Here is a 22,996-nt window from a genome sequence, read left to right on the forward strand (position 1 = left end):
CAGCTGATCATTGCATGTGGTATTTTCCACTGGAGAAGTGACTGCTGTTTCTTAACACTTCAACACAGCTGGGCCACTTTCAGTAGTTAGTCTGCTTTATTCAAACGAGTTTACAGTGCAAATGCCTTTAGATCCAATAATAATAATAATTCCATGTATGTGACTTTTATTAAGCATATTGGACAACTGAAATCAATCAACCAATAAGCTCTATTTTTCCAACATAATCATAAAGTTGATTAAGCTACTCATACACTTATCACTCTATTTGGCAACATCCTAAAAAAGTAAGTTACCACAGAAATTGCCTCTTAAAAAGGGCAAGTTTGTCTTAAAAAGAATTAACAGTTAACCAGTTTTTCAACTTCAGAGTTCTGTTCTTTTGGTGAGGAATAAGGGTGCTTTTTGCCAAAATACGAAGTTAACTAATTTAAATAAACTTTTTCTGTAAATAAACTTTAGCAGTGGAATGTAGAAATCAAGCAGCATGGCTTACACTTCCAGAAACTGAAGCATGAGCATAGTAGTGCATTATACTGATTATAATTGTTCTTTAAAATATATATACTTCATATTTAACTAAACGTTAACTTCTATTCAATAGAAGGTTGTGGCTATTGGACAGATTTCTTTTGTGCTTTGACAGCATAGCTGTAGTGAATTTTAAAAATGCAGTAATAACCCTGGTAAAGGTTAAAATAGAACTGATAACTTTGATGCTGCATCAAGCATTATGCAATATGTAACTCTATCCAACTGCATTTTAATACCAACATAAGAAACAGTAACTAAAGCAATAAATGAACATTTTGGCTTTCAGCAAAGAGTTCCCCACTTTTGTAAGCTCAGACAGGTTCAGGAACTTAACTGAAGTCTCTATTAGTAAGGACAAGAGGAGCCACTAAGGTCCAAAGGTAGAGAAGAAGACAAACCCAGCTGGAGGTTATCTTCACCCACACGGCTGGCCACTTACTTGTCATGGTTTTGAAATCTGCATCAGGGCTAAAAAGTAAAGAAGTCCATTAGCAGACACAGAAAGCACCTCCCACTGCTCCTTGGTCCCTCTCATGTGACTCTGAAGTGAGGGCAATCCTTTGGGACACTCCAATGCAAGACCCTTTGTGAGAACAGAGTGAGACAACTAAACCAGCACTTTCCTGTGGCTCCTTCATAGGCTGTTGTTCTTGGAACCAATCTTCCAGCCTGCTTGCCCATGCTGCTGTGCTGCTGTTCAAGGAATATTAGCATGAGCTGTGCAATAGACTGAATGGTGTCTAGTGTATTTGCTCATTTACACAATGTCCTGGGAGCAGTGGTTCTGAGCTGCAGCAGCCAAGGGTATGTCCAAGTGTTTCCAACAGATGTAGGAAATCACAGCTCTGATAAGGCTGTCCCTGCACACATTCCCCAGGATGAAGAGCAACTAACAGCAGGCTGGCTTCTAACAAACTTCGCAGGAGGCCACTGAAACCAATTCCATGTGTACCCTTCCTTCTGCTGGTCCAGCTGAAAGATGGCAGCCACGCTTTCTGCCCTTGCAGCTCTTAGGTAGTGCCCTGGAACCACAGCTGCCGATTGTGCTGTGCTGCCTTCTCACATCTGAATTCAGTAACACTAAGCTAAGATGGCACAACTCTAAAGCAACTAGCACAGGGGCAGCACCTTCACCAGCCTGGCAGGAGCAGCCTGCAGGGCAGGAGTTTCTTATCCACATGGAAACACTGTCATAGAAACCGTCACTTCCCATCTGGCTCTTACCTGTACCAGTTTGTGAGTGTCATCATGATGTAAAGAGAGGCCAGGAAGAGCATGAAGTGGAAGAAGGTGTAGCTGTACTGAACCCCATCCTTCTCATTGTCCGTGACACGGCGCACGTCTCCCTCCTCGGCAGCGCCGCTGCCTGTCCCCACGGCCTCCTCCAGGAAGGCAGTGTCACTGCTGGACAGGGTCAGCTTGTTCACCTGGCTGTTGCTTGAGGAGCGGATGCTGCAGTGCAACCCAAAGAGAGATGTGGTTAATAACTCCCTTCACAGCTGTGTTTGCTAATAAAGCAAGCAATGGACCACAAGGTATGTCTGGGACTAGCAAATAATAATATGCTATATATGCAATATGAAATTCCTCCAACTGTTTTCATTTTGTTAACTTAATTAAACAGCATTCCTAGTCCCAGATCATAGCAAGGTATGGTTTGGAAGGAACCCTAAAGATTATCTAGTTCAAATGCACCTGCTGTGGACAGGGACACATTACACTAGACCAGGTTGCTCCTAGCTCCATCCAGCCTAGCCTTGAACACTTCCAGGGACAGAACACCCACAACTTCTCTGGACAACGATTCCACTGCCTCACAGTAAAAAATTTCTTCCTAATATCTCATCTAAACTTACTCTTCCAGTTTAAATCCATATCCTTGTAAAAATGTCTCTCCATGTTCCTTGTAGGCTCCCTTCAGACATTGGAAAGCCACAATTAGGTCACCCCAAAGCCTTCCTTTCTCCAGGCTGAACAAACCCAGTTCTCCCAGCCTTTCCTCACAGGAGAGGTGCTCCATCCCTCTAATCATCTTGTAACACATGTTGTTCTGTTATCTGGATTGAGCTTACAAGGCTTATCCTCGTGCACAAAGCAAAACACAAGTTTATGAGCCACATTTGGCCTCGGGCCTGAGACAGCATCTGGATACGAATAAATGCAGGTACATTTTCTACTAGACCCAGATTCAAACAAAAGAGGCAGACAAATCCCAAATCTTTATCACTGGATAACAGTGCAGATCCTACCTGGAATACAAGAGGCAAAGGACAAAGATAACCAGTCCAACAACACTCTGGGCATCCCACCACTGCAGGGACTTGGGCGGAGCAGGAGTGGCAGGTGGGACAGTGGCATTGGCTGGAACAGCTGTGGGTGCAGCTATCTGGGTGATGATATTCAGCAAACTTGGGTTACAGTTTCGTTCTGAAAGGGATTTTAAGGCAGATTAGAGAGATGAGCTTTGCCAGCATTTAGCTAAGAAAAGATGACAGGTAAGCTTGCAATTTTTCATTCCCTTTAACTGCTGATCTCTTTGATTCTCCAGAAGCAGAAATTGCCTGCAATCTTTTTCCTACCTGTGAGCTAGACAAGGGTATAATAAATAAATAACATCAGAATGCTCTGACACTTTCTTTCCCCCCCCCTTACAAACACCCCAATTTAGTTCTGCAGAGGCAGTTTGATGGTTTCAGTCAAGTCAGCTTTTCAGCCTCAGTGGATTTGGTCTGGACAGATCAGCAATTCCCACAGAGTGATCTGTGATAACCATCAGCAGCTTCTGCTTTCACACCAAAATATGTGACTCAAGACAGCATGTTGCTTACCAGGCTCATTGGACATGGCTGCCCAGGTGAGGTACATGGTGTAGAGTGTGATGACAGAGGACTGCAGGAGGCCAGACCGAGGCTGATGCTCCTGTTCCAAAGCAGAAGAGCAAGCCAAGGTCAAAAGAGCAAGTTTTACCTGGAGTTGGACAGTTTTACCCCACTGCCACAGATTAAACAACTACCAGAATGAAAACCATTGCTGTAGAAATGCATTGTGCTTTGTTCTGTGTTCAAAAGACTGAAGAAGCTCCTTAGAGTCATATAATTTATGCAAAAAGCAACTCAAACACAGAAGGAATAAGCAAACCAAATCCATCTTTTCTGTGCCCAAGACTCAGTTATGGGCTCTTACTGAGTTAATCTCAACCTTTTCAAACAATTTTGTAGATGTGAGTCTAGCATGTGACTTGAGAAATACCAGTTCAAAACAGAGTAACATGGAACTTTCCTCTTATATTAAACAAGCTTACCCCTAATTTCAAAGTCACAGTATTAAGCAAATAAATCTCCAGCTATTTTGCTATTCCCTAACAGATTTCTCTGTTCTGCCAGAGCCTTCACCACTAAAACCATGCCACCAGTCCTCCACATGGAAATAAATCCAAAACCATGTTAGCTCATGTTGGGGGTTAGGTTTGTTCCTTCTTTCTCTAAAGATTTTTTTCCCCACAAGTTACCAAGGAGATCAAGTGTTGGATACTTGAGAGTACTTAACTGAAACAAAGAGGTGGACAAAAGGTGGAAGGGGGAGATAACGCAGGTAAAAGACAAAGCTTGAGGCAGCGGCGTGCTTTTCTGCTTCCGGCGTTCGGGGAGACGAGTGTCTGCCGCTCCTGGAGGAGCTCAGCTGCCGAAAAGCACGCGGAGGGGAGAACGGCTGTTGCTGGCTGGAGGAGTTTCACTGTGGCCAAAGGGATCCAGTCCTGGGAAATCTACTATCACCGGTTTGGCCTGAATCCGGAGTTTTCCCAGCCACCCGCGGGGAGCTGGTCCAGGCCCTGCCTCTCCTTCGGTTTTCTTCGGCGCTGCTCCTCTTGCTGCAGCGTGACCCTGCACCCCCTGCCCTGCCGGGACATCCTGCCCCTGCCTGCCGGGACACCCTGCCATCCCAGCTACCAGCCCGGGACTTTTCCACTGTTCCAGCTTGGTGCTCTGAGGATCCTGCAGGGACACCGAAACCAAACTGCCCTGGGTTTTGTGAAACAAAGCCCTCAAGGTTCTTGGTACTGTTGTCGTTTGTCATTAATGCTGTAGTTGTTTAGTGGGGGGGGGAGTTTTTTTTGTGTTTGTTTGCTTTGTATTACATACTAGTAAAGAACTACTATTCCTATTTCCCAAATCTTTGCCAAAGAGCCTCTGATTGTAATTTTACCTAGCAAATACCTGTCTTCCTAAACCAAAACAGATTTTGGCGCCCAACGTGGGGCTTGAGGGCACTGAGAAAAGAAAAGGGAAGAGAAATAGCAGTTCTTAACTAACCTAGTACTTTCTTTTGTGTGCGTTGGATATAAAAACCTCATTAGGCTGCATCATGTGGTCTAACTTAGCCTGGTTTGGGTGGCATGTGGTTGTGGCTGTATTCCTTCCATTTGCAGGCCCTTATCTAAACATGGGCCCTATAACTAAGGCTACTGTGACTGTCATCCAGTTTATTTTATGGCTTAATAAGGTGAAGAACTCATGGATTTTTAATTTCCTCTGGAAGGCAGGCACATGGATTCAGGGCTATCGTACACTAACTGTGTGTTTTTGGAGTTACTTTAACAATGGTACCTACTGTGAGGAAATGACACCGGGGGAAGTTTCTTTTTCCCAACCCTTTACCCATCTCTTTGGGTCTGCCCCACCAGTTTTTGAAGGGTTTAAATCCTCTCTGAATGCTAATGATATCATACAATGGCTAGTGCTGCTAATATGCGTATTCTGTTTAGCATTCAGAGATAAGGGAAGATTGACCTGGATAACCACCCTGATACCTACCCCACAGAATAGGGATGATACCCCAGAGCCTGACTCTGCCCCACAGCCTGCCTCAGAAAGGACCCACCCGGATTGGGTTGAGGCTCTGGTAAAAGAGATACATGAGATGGGCCAGATGCTGAGGGAGTACATTTCCCCAGCTCATAAAAAACCCTCCCCCTGCCCCGAGAAGGCAGAGACTGATGGTGCAGCAGTGGAACCCACAGATGTTACAACAGTCCAGGTTCCAGCTGAACCACAAGGGCAGCCACAGCCAGCAGCAGTCGCCCCTGTGGAAACAAGGAAGTGTAAAGTGAAATCGTCAGATCCTGATACTAAGGGTAAGAAAAGAGGGTCCTCACAGCCCACAGAAGAGCCACAAGTTGAGATCATCACTGAGTCCCTGACATATGAAAGTCTACGTAATCTGCAAAAAGATATTGCACGACGAAGACGTGAGGCTTATACAGCCTGGCTACTTCGAGTCTGGGACCTTATGGGTACAGGTGTACAACTGGATAGTGCTGAAGCAAGGAATTTGAGACCCTTGACCCAGGACTCAGGTATAAATCAGGTATTTGTAAGAGAGCAAAGGCCCCTTCCCCTTTGGGAACGACTTCTAATGAGTGTGAGAGAGAAATTTGTCCACAGAGACAGAATGCAAGAGCACAACAACAGAATGCGATGGAAGACCCTTGAGGAAGGAATCCAACAGTTGAGAGAAGTGGCAGTATTGGAAGTACTTTTTGGGAGGACCAGACAGCATGATAATGACCCCAACAAGGTTAAATGCACAGGGCACATGTTGTGGAATCTGGCAACTCATGGACCATCCCAATACGCCACATTCGTCGCAACAATTAATGCCGAGGATAACCGAGAGACAGTGGGTTCTGTTGCCAACAAGCTCAGAAATTATGAAAGTATGATCAGTGGCCCAATGCAGGCTCATGTCTCTGCGGTGGTGAAGGAACTCAAAGAAGAGATAAAGGAGGTGAGAGAGGAGATGAGAAGGAACAGTTCCCATGTAGCACCGGTGCGAGTCACAGGCCCCAGAATCAGAGCCCAACATCCCCCAGCGAGAGAGAGAGGGTACACCCCTCGAGCTGACCTGTGGTTTTATCTGCGGGACCATGGGGAGGACATGGGAGCGTGGCATGGGAAACCTACTTCTGTCCTGGCAGCACGGGTACGTGAGCTCAAGGAGAGAAACGCTAACAGAGGGAGTTCCACTAGAATGAAGGTAGCCTCAGCCTCCCATGAGCAAGCTGCCAGGTATTACGGAGGTGGGAATGCTGTGTCAGATTCCCTCGAAAGAACCTCTACCATGTATGTCCAAGAAGGGAATAATAACCAGTGCTAGAGGGGCCCTGCCTCTAGCCAGGAAGAGGCACGGGAAAATCGGGTTTTTTGGACTGTGTAGATTCGATGGCCTGGCACATCAGAGCCACAAAAATATGAAGCTTTAGTAGATACTGGGTCGCAGTGTACTCTAATGCCATCAGGACATGTGGGGGCAGAACCGATTTCCATTGCCGGGGTGACGGGGGGATCACAGGAACTGACTCTGGTTGAAGCCGAGGTGAGCCTGACCGGGAAGGAGTGGCAGAAACTTCCGATTGTGACCGGCCCAGAGGCTCCATGTATTCTGGGCATAGACTTCCTCAGGAATGGATATTATAAAGACCCTAAAGGACTCAGATGGGCTTTTGGAATAGCTGCTGTGGAGACAAAGAACATTAAGCAGTTGAACACCTTGCCGGGACTATCAGAGAACCCATCTGCAGTGGGACTCCTGAAGGTAGAAGAACAACAAGTACCTGTTGCCACCTCGACAGTGCACCGTCGGCAGTATCGGACAAATCAGGACGCCGTGATCCCCATCCACAAGATGATCCGTGAGCTGAAGAGCCAAGGGGTGGTCAGCAAAACCCACTCACCCTTCAACAGCCCCATCTGGCCTGTGCGCAAGTCTGATGGAGAATGGAGACTGACTGTGGACTATCGTGCATTGAATGAAGTGACTCCACCGCTGAGCGCTGCTGTGCCGGACATGCTGGAACTTCAGTACGAGCTGGAGTCCAAGGCAGCGAGGTGGTATGCCACTATTGACATTGCCAATGCATTTTTCTCCATTCCTCTGGCTGCAGAATGCAGGCCTCAGTTTGCTTTCACCTGGAGGGGCGTGCAGTACACCTGGAACCGGCTGCCCCAGGGGTAGAAACACAGCCCCACCATCTGCCATGGGCTGATCCAGGCTGCACTGGAGAAAGGTGAGGCTCCGGAACATCTACAGTACATTGATGACATCATTGTGTGAGGAAAGACTGCAGCTGAAGTGTTCGAGAAAGGAGAGAAGATCATCCAGATTTTGCTGAAAGCCGGGTTTGCCATCAAGAAGAGCAAAGTCAAGGGACCTGCCAGAGAGATCCAGTTCCTGGGAGTAAAGTGGCAAGATAGACGGCGGCAGATCCCCACTGAGGTCATTGATAAGATCACAGCAATGTCTCCACCGACCAGCAAAAAAGAAACACAAGCTTTCCTAGGAGCCATAGGTTTTTGGAGGATGCACATTCCTGAGTACAGTCAGATCGTGAGCCCTCTCTACCTGGTTACCCGCAAGAAAAACAATTTCCACTGGGGCCCTGAACAGCAACAAGCCTTTGCCCAGATCAAGCAGGAGATTGCTCATGCAGTAGCCCTTGGCCCAGTCAGGACGGGACCAGATGTGAAGAATGTGCTTTATTCTGCAGCCGGGAACAACGGTTTGTCCTGGAGCCTTTGGCAGAAGGTGCCAGGGGAGACCCGAGGCCGACCACTGGGATTCTGGAGTCGAAGTTACAGAGGATCTGAAGCCAACTACACTCCCACAGAGAAGGAGATCTTGGCCGCCTATGAAAGAGTTCAAGCCGCCTCAGAAGTGATTGGCACAGAAGCACAACTCCTCTTGGCACCCCGACTACCAGTGCTGAGGTGGATGTTTAAAGGAAAGGCTCCCTCCACGCACCATGCCACCGATGCCACATGGAGCAAATGGACTGCCCTCATCACACAGCGTGCCCGTATTGAAAACCCAAATCGCCCTAGGATTTTGGAGATAATTACAAACAGGCCGGAAGGAGAAAACTTCGGTTTCACGGACGAAGAGGAGCAAGTACAAGTGATACGAGCTGAAGAAGCTCCTCCATACAACCAACTGCCAGCAGAAGAAACACACTACGCTCTCTTCACTGACGGTTCCTGTCGCATCGTGGGAATGAACCGTAAGTGGAAAGCAGCCGTATGGAGCCCCACACGACAGGTTGCAAAAGCCACTGAAGGAGAAGGGGGATCAAGTCAGCTTGCTGAACTCAAAGCTGTTCAATTAGCCCTTAACATTGCTGAAAGAGAGAAGTGGCCAAAGCTCTACCTCTACACTGATTCGTAGATGGTAGCCAATGCTCTGTGGGGCTGGCTGGAAAAGTAGAAAAAGGCCAACTGGCAGCGTAGAGGAAAACCAATCTGGGCTGCTGATGAATGGAAAGACGTTGCCACTCGTGTAGAGAAGCTGCCTGTAAAAGTCCGCCATGTAGATGCCCATGTTCCCAAGAGTCGGGCTAATAAGGAACACCAAAACAACAAGCAGGTAGATCAGGCTGCCAAGATAGAAGTGTCAAAAATAGATTTAGATTGGCAACACAAGAGAGAGTTATTCCTAGCCCGATGGGCCCATGATGCCTCTGGTCATCAGGGCAGAGATGCCACCTATAAGTGGGCCCGAGACCAAGGGGTAGATTTAACCATGGACAGTATTTCTCAAGTTATCCATGACTGTGAGACATGTGCTGCAATCAAGCAAGCCAAGCGAGTGAAGCCCTTATAGTATGGTAGGCGGTAGTCCAAATATAAATATGGGGAAGCCTGGCAGATTGACTACATCACCCTTCCCCAAACCCGCCAGGGCAAGCGTTATGTGCTAACCATAGTGGAAGCCACCACTAGATAGTTGGAAACCTACCCTGTGCCTCATGCTACTGCCCGGAACACCATCCTGGGCCTGGAAAAACAAGTCCTGTGGAGACATGGCACCCCTGAGAGAATCGAGTCGGACAATGAGACTCATTTCAGGAATAGTCTTATAAGCACCTGGGCTAGAGAACATGGCATTGAGTGGGTGTACCATATTCCTTATCATGCACCAGCGGCCGGGAAAGTTGAACGGTGCAATAGCCTGCTTAAAACTACCTTGAAAGCACTGGGTGGGGGAACCTTTAAGAATTGGGATACTAATTTAGCAAAGGCCACCTGGTTGGTGAACACTCGAGGCTCCACCAACCGAGCAGGTCCTGCCCAATCTGAGCCCTTGCAAAAGACAGACGGAGATAAAGTTCCAGTGGTACACATAAGAAGTATGCTAGAAAAAACTGTTTGGATTAATCCTGCCTCCAGCAAAGACAATCCCATCCGTGGGGTTGTCTTCGCTCAGGGACCAGGTTGCACCTGGTGGGTGATGCAAAAAGATAGAGAGACCCGATGCATACCTCAAGGGGACCTTGTTTTGGGGTGAACTACCCATGACAATGTGGCTGCATCCATATTTGCATGTATATATATCTATTTTTAACAGTTAAAACTCAATGTAATATGTTGGTATGGGAAAAAAATTCGGGGTGGATAATGTTGGGGGTTAGGTTTGTTCCTTCTTTCTCTAAAGATTTTTTTCCCCACAAGTTACCAAGGAGATCAAGTGTTGGATACTTGAGAGTACTTAACTGAAACAAAGAGGTGGACAAAAGGTGGAAGGGGGAGATAACGCAGGTAAAAGACAAAGCTTGAGGCAGCGGCGTGCTTTTCTGCTTCCGGCGTTCGGGGAGACGAGTGTCTGCCGCTCCTGGAGGAGCTCAGCTGCCGAAAAGCACGCGGAGGGGAGAACGGCTGTTGCTGGCTGGAGGAGTTTCACTGTGGCCAAAGGGATCCAGTCCTGGGAAATCTACTATCACCGGTTTGGCCTGAATCCAGAGTTTTCCCAGCCACCCGCGGGGAGCTGGTCCAGGCCCTGCCTCTCCTTCGGTTTTCTTCGGCGCTGCTCCTCTTGCTGCAGCGTGACCCTGCACCCCCTGCCCTGCCGGGACATCCTGCCCCTGCCTGCCGGGACACCCTGCCATCCCAGCTACCAGCCCGGGACTTTTCCACTGTTCCAGCTTGGTGCTCTGAGGATCCTGCAGGGACACCGAAACCAAACTGCCCTGGGTTTTGTGAAACAAAGCCCTCAAGGTTCTTAGTACTGTTGTCGTTTGTCATTAATGCTGTAGTTGTTTAGTGGGGGGGGGAGTTTTTTTTGTGTTTGTTTGCTTTGTATTACATACTAGTAAAGAACTACTATTCCTATTTCCCAAATCTTTGCCAAAGAGCCTCTGATTGTAATTTTACCTAGCAAATACCTGTCTTCCTAAACCAAAACAGCTCAAAAAAGCCTCTTAGGAAAATGTGTCACTGTGCAGTTCAATGGTTTCAGAGCAAGATTTTTTTAAGTTCGTAACTAGCATAGCTATGATAGCCAAGTTTTGAAGTTCTTATGTCTGACTGAACTGGTACTACATCCCTCTCACCTCCCTGCTTGGCAAGTCAGAAGAAAAGAGCAGAGAGAGAGAAGTAATACCTGAACTTTTGGAAGGATAGAAACAATGGAGACAGCGATGCACAGGATCATGTTAAAGCTAATGAAGAACTTGTTCTCAGTGCAGTCATCAGGCTTCGTGTAGAAAACGTAGAAGAGAACAACAAAAACCAGGGACAAGGCATAGAACAAGCTTGTACAGGAGAACAGAGCTGGAGGAAAAAAAAAATTACATTACACATATAGTTCAATAGTAAAGTGGCTTCATGAACAGCTAACACTGCAATAAGACAGCCTCTCTTCCTCAGTGGCAGTCTGGGTCTCAAAACCAGACTAGCAGATGGCATTTTTGTACGGTATGGCTAAATTTCTTCTTGGCCTCACTAAGCAGCATAGCTCAGAGGAAGGCCAGTGCAGCCATCAGGGGACCAGGACTTGCCTTTCAGCAGCAGTTTAATTAGTTTAACTGGTATGGGGCCACAATGGCATAATGAGAGAGTGCTTTTTGCACACTTCTCATGGACATTTACCTGCCCTGGATTCCTGTGCTCCAGGTCACCCATTTTTGTTTCCACTCTGTTCTTTGTAAGAAGCTACAGAACACTGTTGCAACATTCTTAGCTATGAGCTAAGAACCACAACAATTAGCACTTTGTAATTAGTGGCCAGATTGGCAGCAGGCACCAAGGCACACTGGGTGTGGTACTGCGGAGACACAACTGAGCTCCTGGGGGCACAGCAGGGGAGTGCAGAGCAAAGCTCAGGCTTGAAGAGAACCAGGCTCTGAGCTCTGCACATGCCCTGCAAACCAAACAAGTGGGGTTTATTGGGGCTGTCAGATGTGCCACTCACAAGCCTAAAATATTTTGCATTTTATTGAACAAGAAAAACGAAACCCTGCAGCTATTAATTTCAGGTGTTTACTGCAGTGACTCAAGGACACTGTGGAGTTTAATTCTTGGTATGTCTGCAAACCAGTAAATGATATTCTGCAGGGTACTGGCCAGTACAAGCAAATCCTTTACAGGTTAAGATTCTTACCTGCATACCAGCATTTAGAATTCCCCTCTTCCATTTTCTCAACCCAGCTCTCATTCCAAGAGTGAGCAAAATCCACAAGTAGAACCAACTGGATAAGAATGAAGCAGAAGGCTCCAGAAACACCAATCCAAAACCAAGCTAGAAAAGAAGAAAAAAAAAAAAAAAGCAAGAAAAAGGTTAGCTTTCATCATGTGCATGCTACCTCCATTTAAAAACAAAAAAGCTCCTAACTATACTGCAGACAAATAGTCAAAAAAAAAAAAAAAAAAAAGAAATTGTAATTAGAAATGCAGATGCTGTTAATCACTTTGGCCTCAATCTGGCAGGAGTACGGAAGGAGTCCCAGCTATTCAGGGATCCAGCCAACACTGGTCAAGCTGAGCATAGGGATGTTTAGCCCCACACATTTTCAGACTGAAGGCAATATCTAACACGTGGCATCTTCGCATATATAAGTGCCATCATGCCATATTTCTTTGAGGGTCAACAACCCCTTCGAGTTCCTCTGATGTAGCCAGACAGAAGAATTTGCCCACACAGATTTTGCAGAGACTTTGGGGAAGTATTTAGCATTTGTCAGTGTCCTGAGTTGCCCCCAGTCTAGTGTCAGAAGACTCAGTTCAGTAGTGACTGTCTCATGAAGTAGAAAATTAATAATAACCAAAACCTATGCAGTTGAAAAGGGATTTGTTATTGCCATAACTTCAGCTGGTCACCAAAATACTGGATGAACCAAGGTATTCCAACAAAGATGGGCAGAAACTGCATTTTCTACAAGAGAACTCTCACTATTGCCAAGTAAATCTGTGGAAAGGTTTGAGCTTATACAAGTCAGAATTCCATGATGAACATTAACTGTACCTCTTGTGAAAGGCCCTTCGGGGATATAAAATGCTCCAACCATGATAGCGACAATGGCAGCTATTTTGAAGAACCAGAACCTTTAAAAGAAGACAAAAGTCATAAATACTGGTCTTACTCTACACACAGTCAGTTCACAGACAGCAGTCATGTGCTACATGATCTGTAAGCAGCTTGGTCCTGCTCCAAGGAGGGCTTTGGATCATTTGATCCTGTTGACCAGGGAGGTTGAGGACTTCTCATCCCTGGAAGGCGCTCTGAGCAACCTGGTCTAGTGGAAGGTGTCCCTGCCCACAGCAGGGGGGTGGAACTGAATGATCCTAAGATCTCTTCCAACTCAAACCATTTTATAATTTTATGATGCTATGCTCTCCAAAGGTCCCTTTCCAATTAAATGACTCTATGATGATTCAGTCAAAATCCAATTCAGTCAAGCCCCAAACTAAGTGAGTTAAATCAGGGAAGTGGAAATCAGAAACCAGTTTCTGCTGGCTGAGTCAGACCAGCCTTGAGAATGACCCAATGAGTGCCAGAGGCAGCACAAGGTTGGAGATACAAACTAGCTGCAATCTGACATCTCTGTGGAAACACAGAGCACTGCTCTTTTGGTTACCCTACCTCAGAGTGGCACACTTGACCGGGACACTGAACATCTTAGATAAAATAGGAAGCCTTTAAGGAGACCAAAGCATGACTCTGTATTGAGCCCAAAAGAAACCTGAGGCTGTCCTTGTATGCATATAGGAATCTGCACTGCGCTCAGCAGAGAAGCTGGAGGGAGGCAGCAGCTGGAAGGGCAGCCAGCTGGCTCACACATACCCATTGTGTATCGAGGCTCTCGGGTCACTGCTTGTTTTCACTTCTATCATCAGCAGGGAGAGGAGGAAGAAGAACACGGCCATGGCAAAGCTGACACGGTAGACAGCTCTGTATCCCACAAACACATCACAGCTGACAAACCCATCCAAGTGGGGGAACTGAGTGTGAAGCCCCTCGTCACAAAATCCAGGTATCTAGGTAAAGACACATTTCGTTGTGAATATACGTCTGCTTTTGCAATTACATTTTTTAAGTCTTGTAACAGCCAAGGCTTTCAGTCAACGAACTTCTGGGAGATCAGAGAGTACAAAAGACCTTGTGCTCAGACCTTATTATCATCTGTCTCTCCCCATGTCAACACTTTTCACCAGGAAGATACAGATACCACAGCAGCAGGCCTCTGATAACAACCGACTGTCTCCAGGTCTGGCCAGATTTCAGAGACCAGGCATGTACTAAAAAAGGAACATTCACTGAATTTGCTGTTTCTGCCAGAAGCCATTCAGTACATACAGCCTCTTAACTCAGGACCAAGGACACTTGGGTGTTTGTGTCTCACACATAATCCATTCCAAGTAAAGAAAATCAATAGTCACTGGCACAAGCAATGGCATTCAGAACAGTCAATAAGAGGTCTTCCCCCTCCATACCTTTTTCAGCTGCTCTTCCATGCCTGGTGCCAGCATAATGCAGGCAAGCACAGTACTGAGGAGGAGGAGGAAGGCATAGATAAGCCGTGTCACTGTCGAATTCTTGCTGTTGGGGCAACATCGGCACAGTAAGCACGAGGCACCGCTGCACAGACAGGGAATCTGAAGGGCAGAGACAGAAATAGAAAGGGCATTCCCCTCGCAGCTGACACTGGCGCGTTAGGCGACACCGAGAGGAAAAACCGAACCCCATTTACACTCCACTCCCGGCCCGCACAGATAAACCGCTAATCGGCGTTTCGGGCTGACAGCGCGTTAGCGAACACCGGGAGATAACCGGGTTTATCACCCTGAGCTGCCCCTGGGGCCTCGCCAGGGCGGGCCCGGCCGCCAGGCAACCGCTGCGGTCAGGCGGGCCCCGGGAAGGGCAGGGGTGGCTCCAACCGGGCATCGCTCAGCTCCGAGGGGCTGGAGCGGCCTCAGCTCCGGCGGGCCCGGGACTGCGCCCGCGGGGACCCACGAGTGGTCACCCGCCCCGGGCCGACCCGAGCCGCCAGCGGAGGCACCATTCCGGGCCAGGCCCGCTCCCCGGGATGGAAGGGGAGGTTCGGGATGTGAGGGGGCAGGTTTGGGGCGGGAGGGGAGCCCCGCACTCACCCAGCTGGCCAGCGAGCAGACCCCCAGCACGGCCCCCATGGCGCCGCCGCCGCCCCTCCGCTTCCTGCTTCCGCCCACAGCCCCCGGCCACAGGGGGCGGTGCCGGCCAGGCCCCGGCCCCGGCCGCTGCTGCCGCTCATTGGCTGTTTCCCAGCCCGGAGGCGGCCGCCCGCCAATGAGAAGGCGCGATGCGGCTACGCGCCAGGGGGAGGAGCGGGAGGGTTGGCGAGGGCAGGGGCGGGGCGATGTTGTTTATCAACACGTCTTCCGCCTTCGCCGAGGGGAGGAAGGACGCTGATTGGCCAAAAGGCCAGCGACTGGGCGGTTCCTACACCGTGGCAGCCAATGAGTGAGGCCGCTGGGCAGGCCGGCAGCCTTCCATACCCACCTTTGGCCGCTGGGGGCGCTCGGCCGTGCCTCGGCGCGCAGCCGTTGCCATGGCAGCAGCGCGGGCGACGGGTGGCACCGGGGTGGCAGCGGGTGGCACCGGGGTGGCACCGGGCCGCCCCCGCCCCGCCCAGCATTGTAACGGGGGTGTTTTGCCTCCCCTGGGCACCAGCAGCCCGCAGGGCGCCCTGGCGCGGCTCGTGCTCCGGGTGACGCTGCGCCCTCGGGCCCCACGGGGCGTGACCCGGCGCCGTGACAGGCGTCACGGCCGTGTGGTGACACCCGCGTCACCGCTGAGCTCACCGGCCGTACCGCCACACCCGGGGTGGCGGAGTAAGCCAGCGGGCAGCCTTCTGCCACTTCATGTCGAAGCTGTGTGATCGTGGTTCGAGCAATGGCCGTGGCCCGGGGGCTGGCGACACTGCTGTCGCCTGCCCTGCCGGGGGGCCGCCGACCTGCTCAGCCTCTCGAAGCTGTTTGCCCGGGGCAGAATGTGTAACTCATTCCCTCTCTTGAGCCGTCGTGATAACAGACACAGGTGCTTGTGCCCCAGAACTCACATCACACAGAATGTTCCAGGTTGGAAGAGATCCATCAGGATCATCGAGTCCAACTCGTAGCCTGCGTGGGACAACCCTGACAATCCCACCTTGAGAGTGTTGTCCAAACACACCTCGAACTCTGCCAGGCCTGGGGCCATGACCACTGCCTTGGGGAACCTGTTGCAGCCTGTCCTGCAACATTTGGATGAGGAACCTTTCCCTAATATCACTTTGCTGCCCCTCTTTTCCTTTATGACTTGCCGAAGGGTGTCCATGAATTTTTGCCTGTGTAGCTAAAGGGAGCTCTGGGTGGAAGTGGGGAAGCTCAGGAGCTTTTCAGAAGTGGAGTTTCTCAAGGAGACACTTTTGCAGCAGGTCACACCAGGCTCAGTTCATACTTGGAAGATGCACAGTTGCAAAAGCTACAGATGGGCTCCTTTAACATGGAAGAAGAGGAAGGTAGAGGAGCCAGGTGAAAGGAGACCTGGTTTTGTAGCTGCCCAGAGCACAGGGGCTCCCTGGCTCTGGATTCCCAGCACACTGCACAACTTGCAGCCTGGAGGAGTTGGAGAGGGACAGCTGAGTGATTTCACTCCTCCTCACAAAAGTCTGGGAGCAAATGAAATGGATGAGAGTTGGCTGTGATGATGTAACAGCACAAGGATTTGACAAAAGTTTGCACAGAGGTTTAGGAAAGCAGTTTGAATTGCTTTTTAATTGGCATTGCATGTTGCAAAATATCACAGGGCAGGGTCAGAACTGACCAGCTGCGGTTACAGGATATTTTCTGGCTGTAGCAGTTCCAGCTATTGCACATCACTTTACACTCTCAGACCCTTCACACAGTCCCTGTCCAAAAAACCTGCTTCCATCACAGAAAGGCACTAGTAATGAGAATGACAGCTTTACTGCCATCTGAAATTGCCAAGAAATGACAAAGACCATCCTGTAAACCTGCCACTTATTTTCCACAGCAGTTTTAACACTCAGAATATATAAACACTATGTTAACAGTATCATCTCTTGCAATCAGCCTTATTCATGAGGACGTACAGGCTTCTTTCAGAAAAAGGTCACTCCATAAATCATTGAAACTGTGCTTCTTTCAGATAATAGATGAGCCTTTACTTTATTGCTAATGTATTTTTATTACCCTTCTGGTTGCTCCAGCTGGATCTCTAAGAAAGCTTTTGCCATATCCCTGCTCCTTCACTGTTTGTTCCAATGAATATGCTCAGAATAAAGGCACAATCACAAATTCTGTGTTCCCTGTAATCCCGGGCAAATAATTCAAATATATTGAAATATTGTGTATTAGTAATGCAGTGATGAAACTCATCTAAATCCTGAACCTGCAAGTGTTTTCTTCTCAGGAAATTTATGAGACAAATAGTTTTGTTAAGTACTGGTGATCCTCCACTGGGTTATGCTGGGCAGAGACAAGGGATGCAGATAAAAAGCTTTTTTCCTTCCACTGTCCACGTAACAAGAGATTTCCAAGTGCTCATTTTACTTCCCAGCATAAACCCCTTCTGATTCTGCATCACATCACCTAAACCCTTACATGTTAAACAGGAGATAAGGATGAAGTCAGCCTAGGGACTGTCAGCTCTGGGAACAAGACAGGATATGGCAGGAGGTTATCCTGGTTTGTACAAAAATACCCTGCTCTGGTTTGTTAATCAGCTCTGACAGCAGAAAGAAGTGGTGCATCCCTTCTGTATCTATATGTTACATCCCATACATATGTGAGTTGAAATGCCTAGAATAAACCCCTTGGAATTAGGTAATATTTAAAGGAAATGTGTCAGATTTAGTCATTTGAAAGCAGATCTCTGCAGTTCCTTTGTGCAACTGAGCTCATAAAAAAAATGTCACTCAAGCTTGTGCGTTAGTGCTATTCTTGTTACTCTCAAGGGTCTCCTTTCTGTGATAACAAAAACGCAGAATTTTTCCTGATGTTCCCCTGAGTGTTTGAGGGTTCCTGCTTTGCATGGGCTGTGGTCTTGCAGGTAATAGATCCCACAGACACATTATAGTTGAATAACCCTTTGACCATCCAGAATCTTTTAGTCAGGCATTGGGAACTGCAAATTGGAATGACTGTGCCAAACTGTCTGTAAAAATTAAAAATTTATAATCAGACATTGTCTGTGTTTCTTCAGTGGCATTGTCTTGACTCAAATGCAAGTCTAAACATCTTACTGTGCTCTGGCCTGCATAAACTTCCAAATTTAGACGTATCAGCATCACCTTTCTAATATAATCCTCCTAATTACTGGACTTCTGTAAAGTGTTTAGCTTTAAGCTACATTTACATCTGTGCTTTGATTTGAGCTCCAGAGCATAAAGATTTTCAGTTTTCTTGGGACAACTGCTTTTCCAGCTGTTTAGTCCAGAATTTGAGTTGAGCTCTGCCCAACCATTCAGATTTTAACCAGTGCTTTGAGAACAGCTGTCAAAGCCCTCATCCATGAGAAGGTAAGTCATGAGATAATGGGCAAAATACTGCTATGGCTGGCACCACCAGTGGGTTTAATTAGTCTCTAAACAATCAGACTTAACAGCTTCTACAAAATCACGATGTAGCAGCAGGGTAGGAAGTCCTGCCAAGTATAAATATTGTTGAATTTGTGGATGACTTTCAGTGGTGTGTGATCTCACAGTGTGCTCTGTGTACAGGGGCTGGCTCAGCACTGCCCTGCAGAGCCCAGGGCCAGCTCTCGGCTGCCATTCCCTGGGGACACACAGGTGAGTGGTGCCAGTGGCCTGGCTCATCTCTGCACACAGCCTGGCTTCACACTCACAGCCTCTTGATGAGACACCAAGAAAAATCAACCTAGTCCATGCCCTCCAGTCTTCAAATACAACCTGATTTCTCTGCAGTCCTTTGCTCATGATTTTATAAATCTCTTCTTCCCTTGACTGCATGCTCTGTGACTGTATTAGCACCTGCCTCTGCACTTCTTAGGCTCTCCATTTTCCCATCATGTCATGGATATGTGAGTCATCTTATTTGTGATCTGCTGAGCTGAGTGAGAGTCATAGTAGAGTTGTGTGCTTCAAGGCCATTAGTAACGCAGCTAAAACTTGCATAATATATTCTTCTGTGTCTAAATCCCTGAGAGATTGAGTAACTGTTTTCTTTTTCACCCCAAGTGACTATGCAACTGGATGAGTCACTGCTGTTATGATAGAGGAATTGTAATCTCTGTGTCTTTCCAGTTCTGTTTGGCCAGAAATTTATTTTATAGGACACCTTTGTTCAATCTCCTCTAAGTCTTTATATGTCACCAGAGACCTTTTCACTCTCTTCAGTTGACTTAGGATCATGTGGTCTGGTCTGGAAACTGCATTAGTTTAGTTTATTGGTGAAACAGATGGAGAAAAATGTTCACCTTAATCTAATACCCTGGAATGATATTACTGAGCTCTTTCATCTCATTATTTATGGAAGCATTAGTGAAACTTAAATGTATTGAAAAGTATTTAAATAAAATTAAATAAAAGCTTATATAGAAAAAACCATAACAATAAAACACAAACAGATAGATTGGAGGGAATATTTTGCACAAAAGATCTGCAGTGACATCTGTGAATGAACCGTGGAAGGCACTAGCAACAGATGGCTGGTAAAAAGGAGGAGGGAGTGAACAGTTCCATGCTAGGTGAATGTGTTACCCTGCAAACAGCACAGGCTGCTCAGACAGGGCTCCCAGGGGTGCAGGATCCGACCCAGACAGGGCTGGCACCGTTGGATCAGCCCCAGCCCTGTGCTGATGTGAGCCGGTTGTCCCAGGAGGAGCCTTGGAGCCAGAGGCATTGCTGGAGCTGGCACTTTCCCCCATCCTGGCACAGCAGAGCCAGCACCAACCCCTGCTCCCCTGGCAGAGCTGAGCTGGGCTCACCTTTGGTGCTGGAGCACCTCAGGCTGTGCAGGGCATTGAGGACCATGATTTCAGGTAGCCCTTCCAAGACTGGGTAGCCACAAAGCAAGCCAATCTTGCACTTGAGCATTGCCAAAGCACACTTACAAACGTTGCTGAGTTTATAGTTTCAAAGGTTTCATGCCTTTTCCTTGCTTGATATATTATCTTTTTATTAAGGCAGGATTTATTTTCCCTGTCTCTGTGACCCCATCTCTCCCCTGAGGGCCTGCACTGAAATCCAGCTGGCCAGCCTTTGTGTATCAGCTTCTAGTGAAACCACAGTGGGAGGAAAAGTCAGGAATTTCTTGATTTAATCCTGCCTTGAGCAGCGACGTGTTGTGTGGCTTTAGGTGAGCCACAGGACTATGTGAGTCAATATGCAATGTGAGAAAATGAACATATTCCAGAGTCATGGCAGACTCTGTTCATTCATCTTTAAATGCAGCTTAAAATCCAATGAATGCCTGATCCATTTTTTTTTCTTGCACTAAAAAGAGCAATACAGAATCATACTGGCCATGATAATTTCTCTTAGCTGGAGATTTTTTTCCTCTTCTTTTCCATTGTCCCCCCCACTGCTGCTTTCCAAGGTGCTCTGAAGCCAGTCAGATAGTTCTTTCTCATAAATCTTTTAAATCATGTAAATCCTCCCAGCGTACCAGCTGACATTTCAGATGTTGCATTTTTGCATTTTTGCCAGGAAGCTTTGAGCATGTTATAATTGCTTATGTTGTTATATTTTTTTAAAGAAGGCAAAACAGTTCCTTCCTCTTGGGTCTCCAGCAGAGACTGTTTCTCCTTGAGAAAAAGGCTCACATGATCATATAGATGCGTCAGATAAATCCCTTCCCACGTTTGATATTTGCTAAGTTGAATGATTGTTATTCCATAGCTGGGATGGTTGTGTGATTTAACATCTCCAGAGCAATTTTTTCTTCTATTCACAAGCTTTAAAGAAATAGTCTAAAAACTAAAACCTTCAACTTAGAAAGACTAAGTAACCAAACACTCTTAGCCGTGTTATCTTCACAAATATTTCTCCCTGTTTGTTTGTTTAAAGTTGGCCAAGAGTTCCAGAAATACTTTTAAGATAACAAAAATGGGCATCCAGCTCAGAAAGGAACTCTGTATTTAGAAACTCTGAAATACTGCTGCGGGGTGGCTGTGCTGTTAACTCTTTTCTGGTTGTTCTGAACCTCCGTGGCATTGGGGAATGAGTCATGACATTCTTTTTTATCTAACTCTTTTTCCCATCCTAGATGATTTAGAAGAAAAAGTGCACTGGGGAAGTCTAATAATACAATGCCATGCTAGTCACATCTCTGGGTTCAATAGGGTTGTTGCCCAGGAGGATGTAAATCAAGCAGTTTGCAGAAGGCAGCGCAGGGCGAGGGCTGACAAGGCTCAGCATTCACAGCATCCACGTGCACTGGGGGCAGAAACAGCCACAACCTTAATCCTGGAAAGGAAGGAAGGGGAAGAACTGAGGGCTGAGTGTTGGTTTATCAGGGGATCTTACAACTAGCTTCCTGCTGCAGAGCACACTTGAGCAAACTGAGCCGCAAATGCACGCAGTCATTTTAAAGTGCACGTTAAGTGTGTGGTGTTCCTGCGAACCGGAGCGTGTCCATAGGAAACAAAAGCAGGTCACTGTGCTCAGCGTGACGTACACAGGTGCTTCAGTGGCAGAAGCAGAGTCATTTCCCCCTGTTACAAATAATAGTTCAGTTCTGAGTTTGCTGGCTTTTTGAGATAATGGCAGAAGTTTCTTCAGACTCTACAAGATGACTTAAAATTTTCAATGAAAAGGTGTGCTGGTTTTACTGTATTTCCTACCTTGTTTTCCCAGACTTGTGCGGAACCCAGTGCCCAGACAGTCCCACAGTACAATTCTTGTGGATATTTTCTTTTTAAAGCTGTTTTTTTTCAAACGTGTATCTTGTATTGTTACAATCTTCAAACAATTTGATGCAAGATCCATCAAAGCAATGTCCCTGTGTGTTTCAGTGTATGCCACACTGACAGTGGGTTCTGGCTGAGAAATAGTCCCTGCAAGAACTAAGCTCTCCCTCCAGCCAGTGAAGGTGGACAGACAGGATGAATTACTCTGATACCTGATCTACCATCATTCCCTTAGTCCTGGCCCCTGTTTACTGTCACGGGAACTTTGATGTTGTATTTTTAGATGAGCTTTTGTGGTTTTAAAATTAAAGTCTGATTGTAGCTGGGTATTAATTTCAGTGAAAAAAAAAAAACATGGAAAACCTGACACATGCTGGTCAGCAAGAAACATGCTGGGCACTGGGAATCTCAACTCAATTACCTGTCTGTAGGGTTTCAAATTTACTTAGTGTTTTATGGTTAGGCACCAGCTGATGCGAAGATGTTGCTTAACTGAAGAGTCATTATTTACCATTAATAAAACTGATACCATGACAAATTCCTTATGGCGTAGATGTGCTATCATATCTTGGCAACCGTGGCAGAAGAAATTATTCTGCCTGGCTTGCAGGCTTGTCTTCATTGTAAAAAGAAAAATAATGAGGCTGTAATTACCCAGCTTGGAACTAAACGAACCCAACTGAAAGTGCTGAATGATTAAAGATGACTCTTAACTGCTTCCCAAATGTGGCTTGTTTGGATACCATCACTGACAGTGCCAGCTCCTGGCTCTTGCTGGTCTGGATCCATGGCCAGCAGGCACAGCTCAGTTGTTTGGACTGTGGTGGTGTCCCAGTTTGAAGACCGTGGAACAAATAGTGGTAAATATTCCACAAGCCTCGCCAAAAATGACCTGCTTACATGAGGAAGTCAGCATGCAGCAAATTGGGATGAAATTCATAGCACACAGACCCCTCCATATTGTTTCTTGGGGTAAAGAACCCTCTCATGTAGTGGTTTACTCTAAAATAGTAATTATTTTGCACGTGGGATCACACACTTCTCCCTCCAACATCCAACATTTCAATATCAAATCTCTCAGGTTTCTCTTATTTTGCATCTTAATTTTATCTAATAAACCAGTACGTTCAAGAGTCTGTTTTTTTTCTCTTGTGCAAATAAAGATGGGAAAAGCAGGTCTGTTATTCTATTAATTCTAGTTCTCAGTTTCATGCACTTTCTCAATAACCAGTTACACAACATCTAGCAGACTTATTTCCCGAATTGGTTTAGATACTGAAAAGCTGGT

At 47.0% G+C, this 22,996-nt stretch overlaps 1 protein-coding gene across 1 annotated transcript; it reads right to left on the reverse strand.

The window, feature by feature from the left end:
- Positions 1-77: 77 nt before the first annotated feature.
- On the reverse strand, positions 78-15,042 carry SERINC3 (serine incorporator 3). Its single transcript, XM_066199316.1, has 10 exons — positions 14,949-15,042; positions 14,292-14,453; positions 13,642-13,835; positions 12,823-12,902; positions 11,962-12,099; positions 10,963-11,132; positions 3,363-3,453; positions 2,784-2,961; positions 1,759-1,986; positions 78-1,002 (listed from the first exon to the last, which is right to left on the reverse strand). Exons 1-10 carry the CDS (start codon positions 14,985-14,987, stop codon positions 864-866), a joined length of 1,419 nt encoding a protein of 472 aa, XP_066055413.1. The 5' UTR covers positions 14,988-15,042; the 3' UTR covers positions 78-863.
- Between the last annotated feature and the right edge of the window lie 7,954 nt (positions 15,043-22,996).

The sequence above is a fragment of the Chamaea fasciata genome, unplaced genomic scaffold (genome assembly GCF_029207755.1).
Source record: "Chamaea fasciata isolate MVZ Bird 193981 ecotype frontalis unplaced genomic scaffold, bChaFas1.0.hap1 SCAF_17, whole genome shotgun sequence".
Taxonomy (NCBI): Eukaryota; Metazoa; Chordata; class Aves; order Passeriformes; family Sylviidae; genus Chamaea; species Chamaea fasciata.

What these genes read in the sequence shown, in the direction of transcription:
- SERINC3 (XM_066199316.1), bottom strand. Translation starts at nt 14,987, where the DNA reads ATGGGGGCCGTGCTGGGGGTCTGCTCGCTGGCCAGCTGG. An exon ending in TGGAAGAGCAGCTGAAAAAG is followed by an intron (nt 13,836 to 14,291) that starts GTATGGAGGGGG and finishes GTCTTTACCTAG; the next exon opens with ATACCTGGATTTTGTGACGA. An exon ending in AGAGCCTCGATACACAATGG is followed by an intron (nt 12,903 to 13,641) that starts GTATGTGTGAGC and finishes CTTCTTTTAAAG; the next exon opens with GTTCTGGTTCTTCAAAATAG.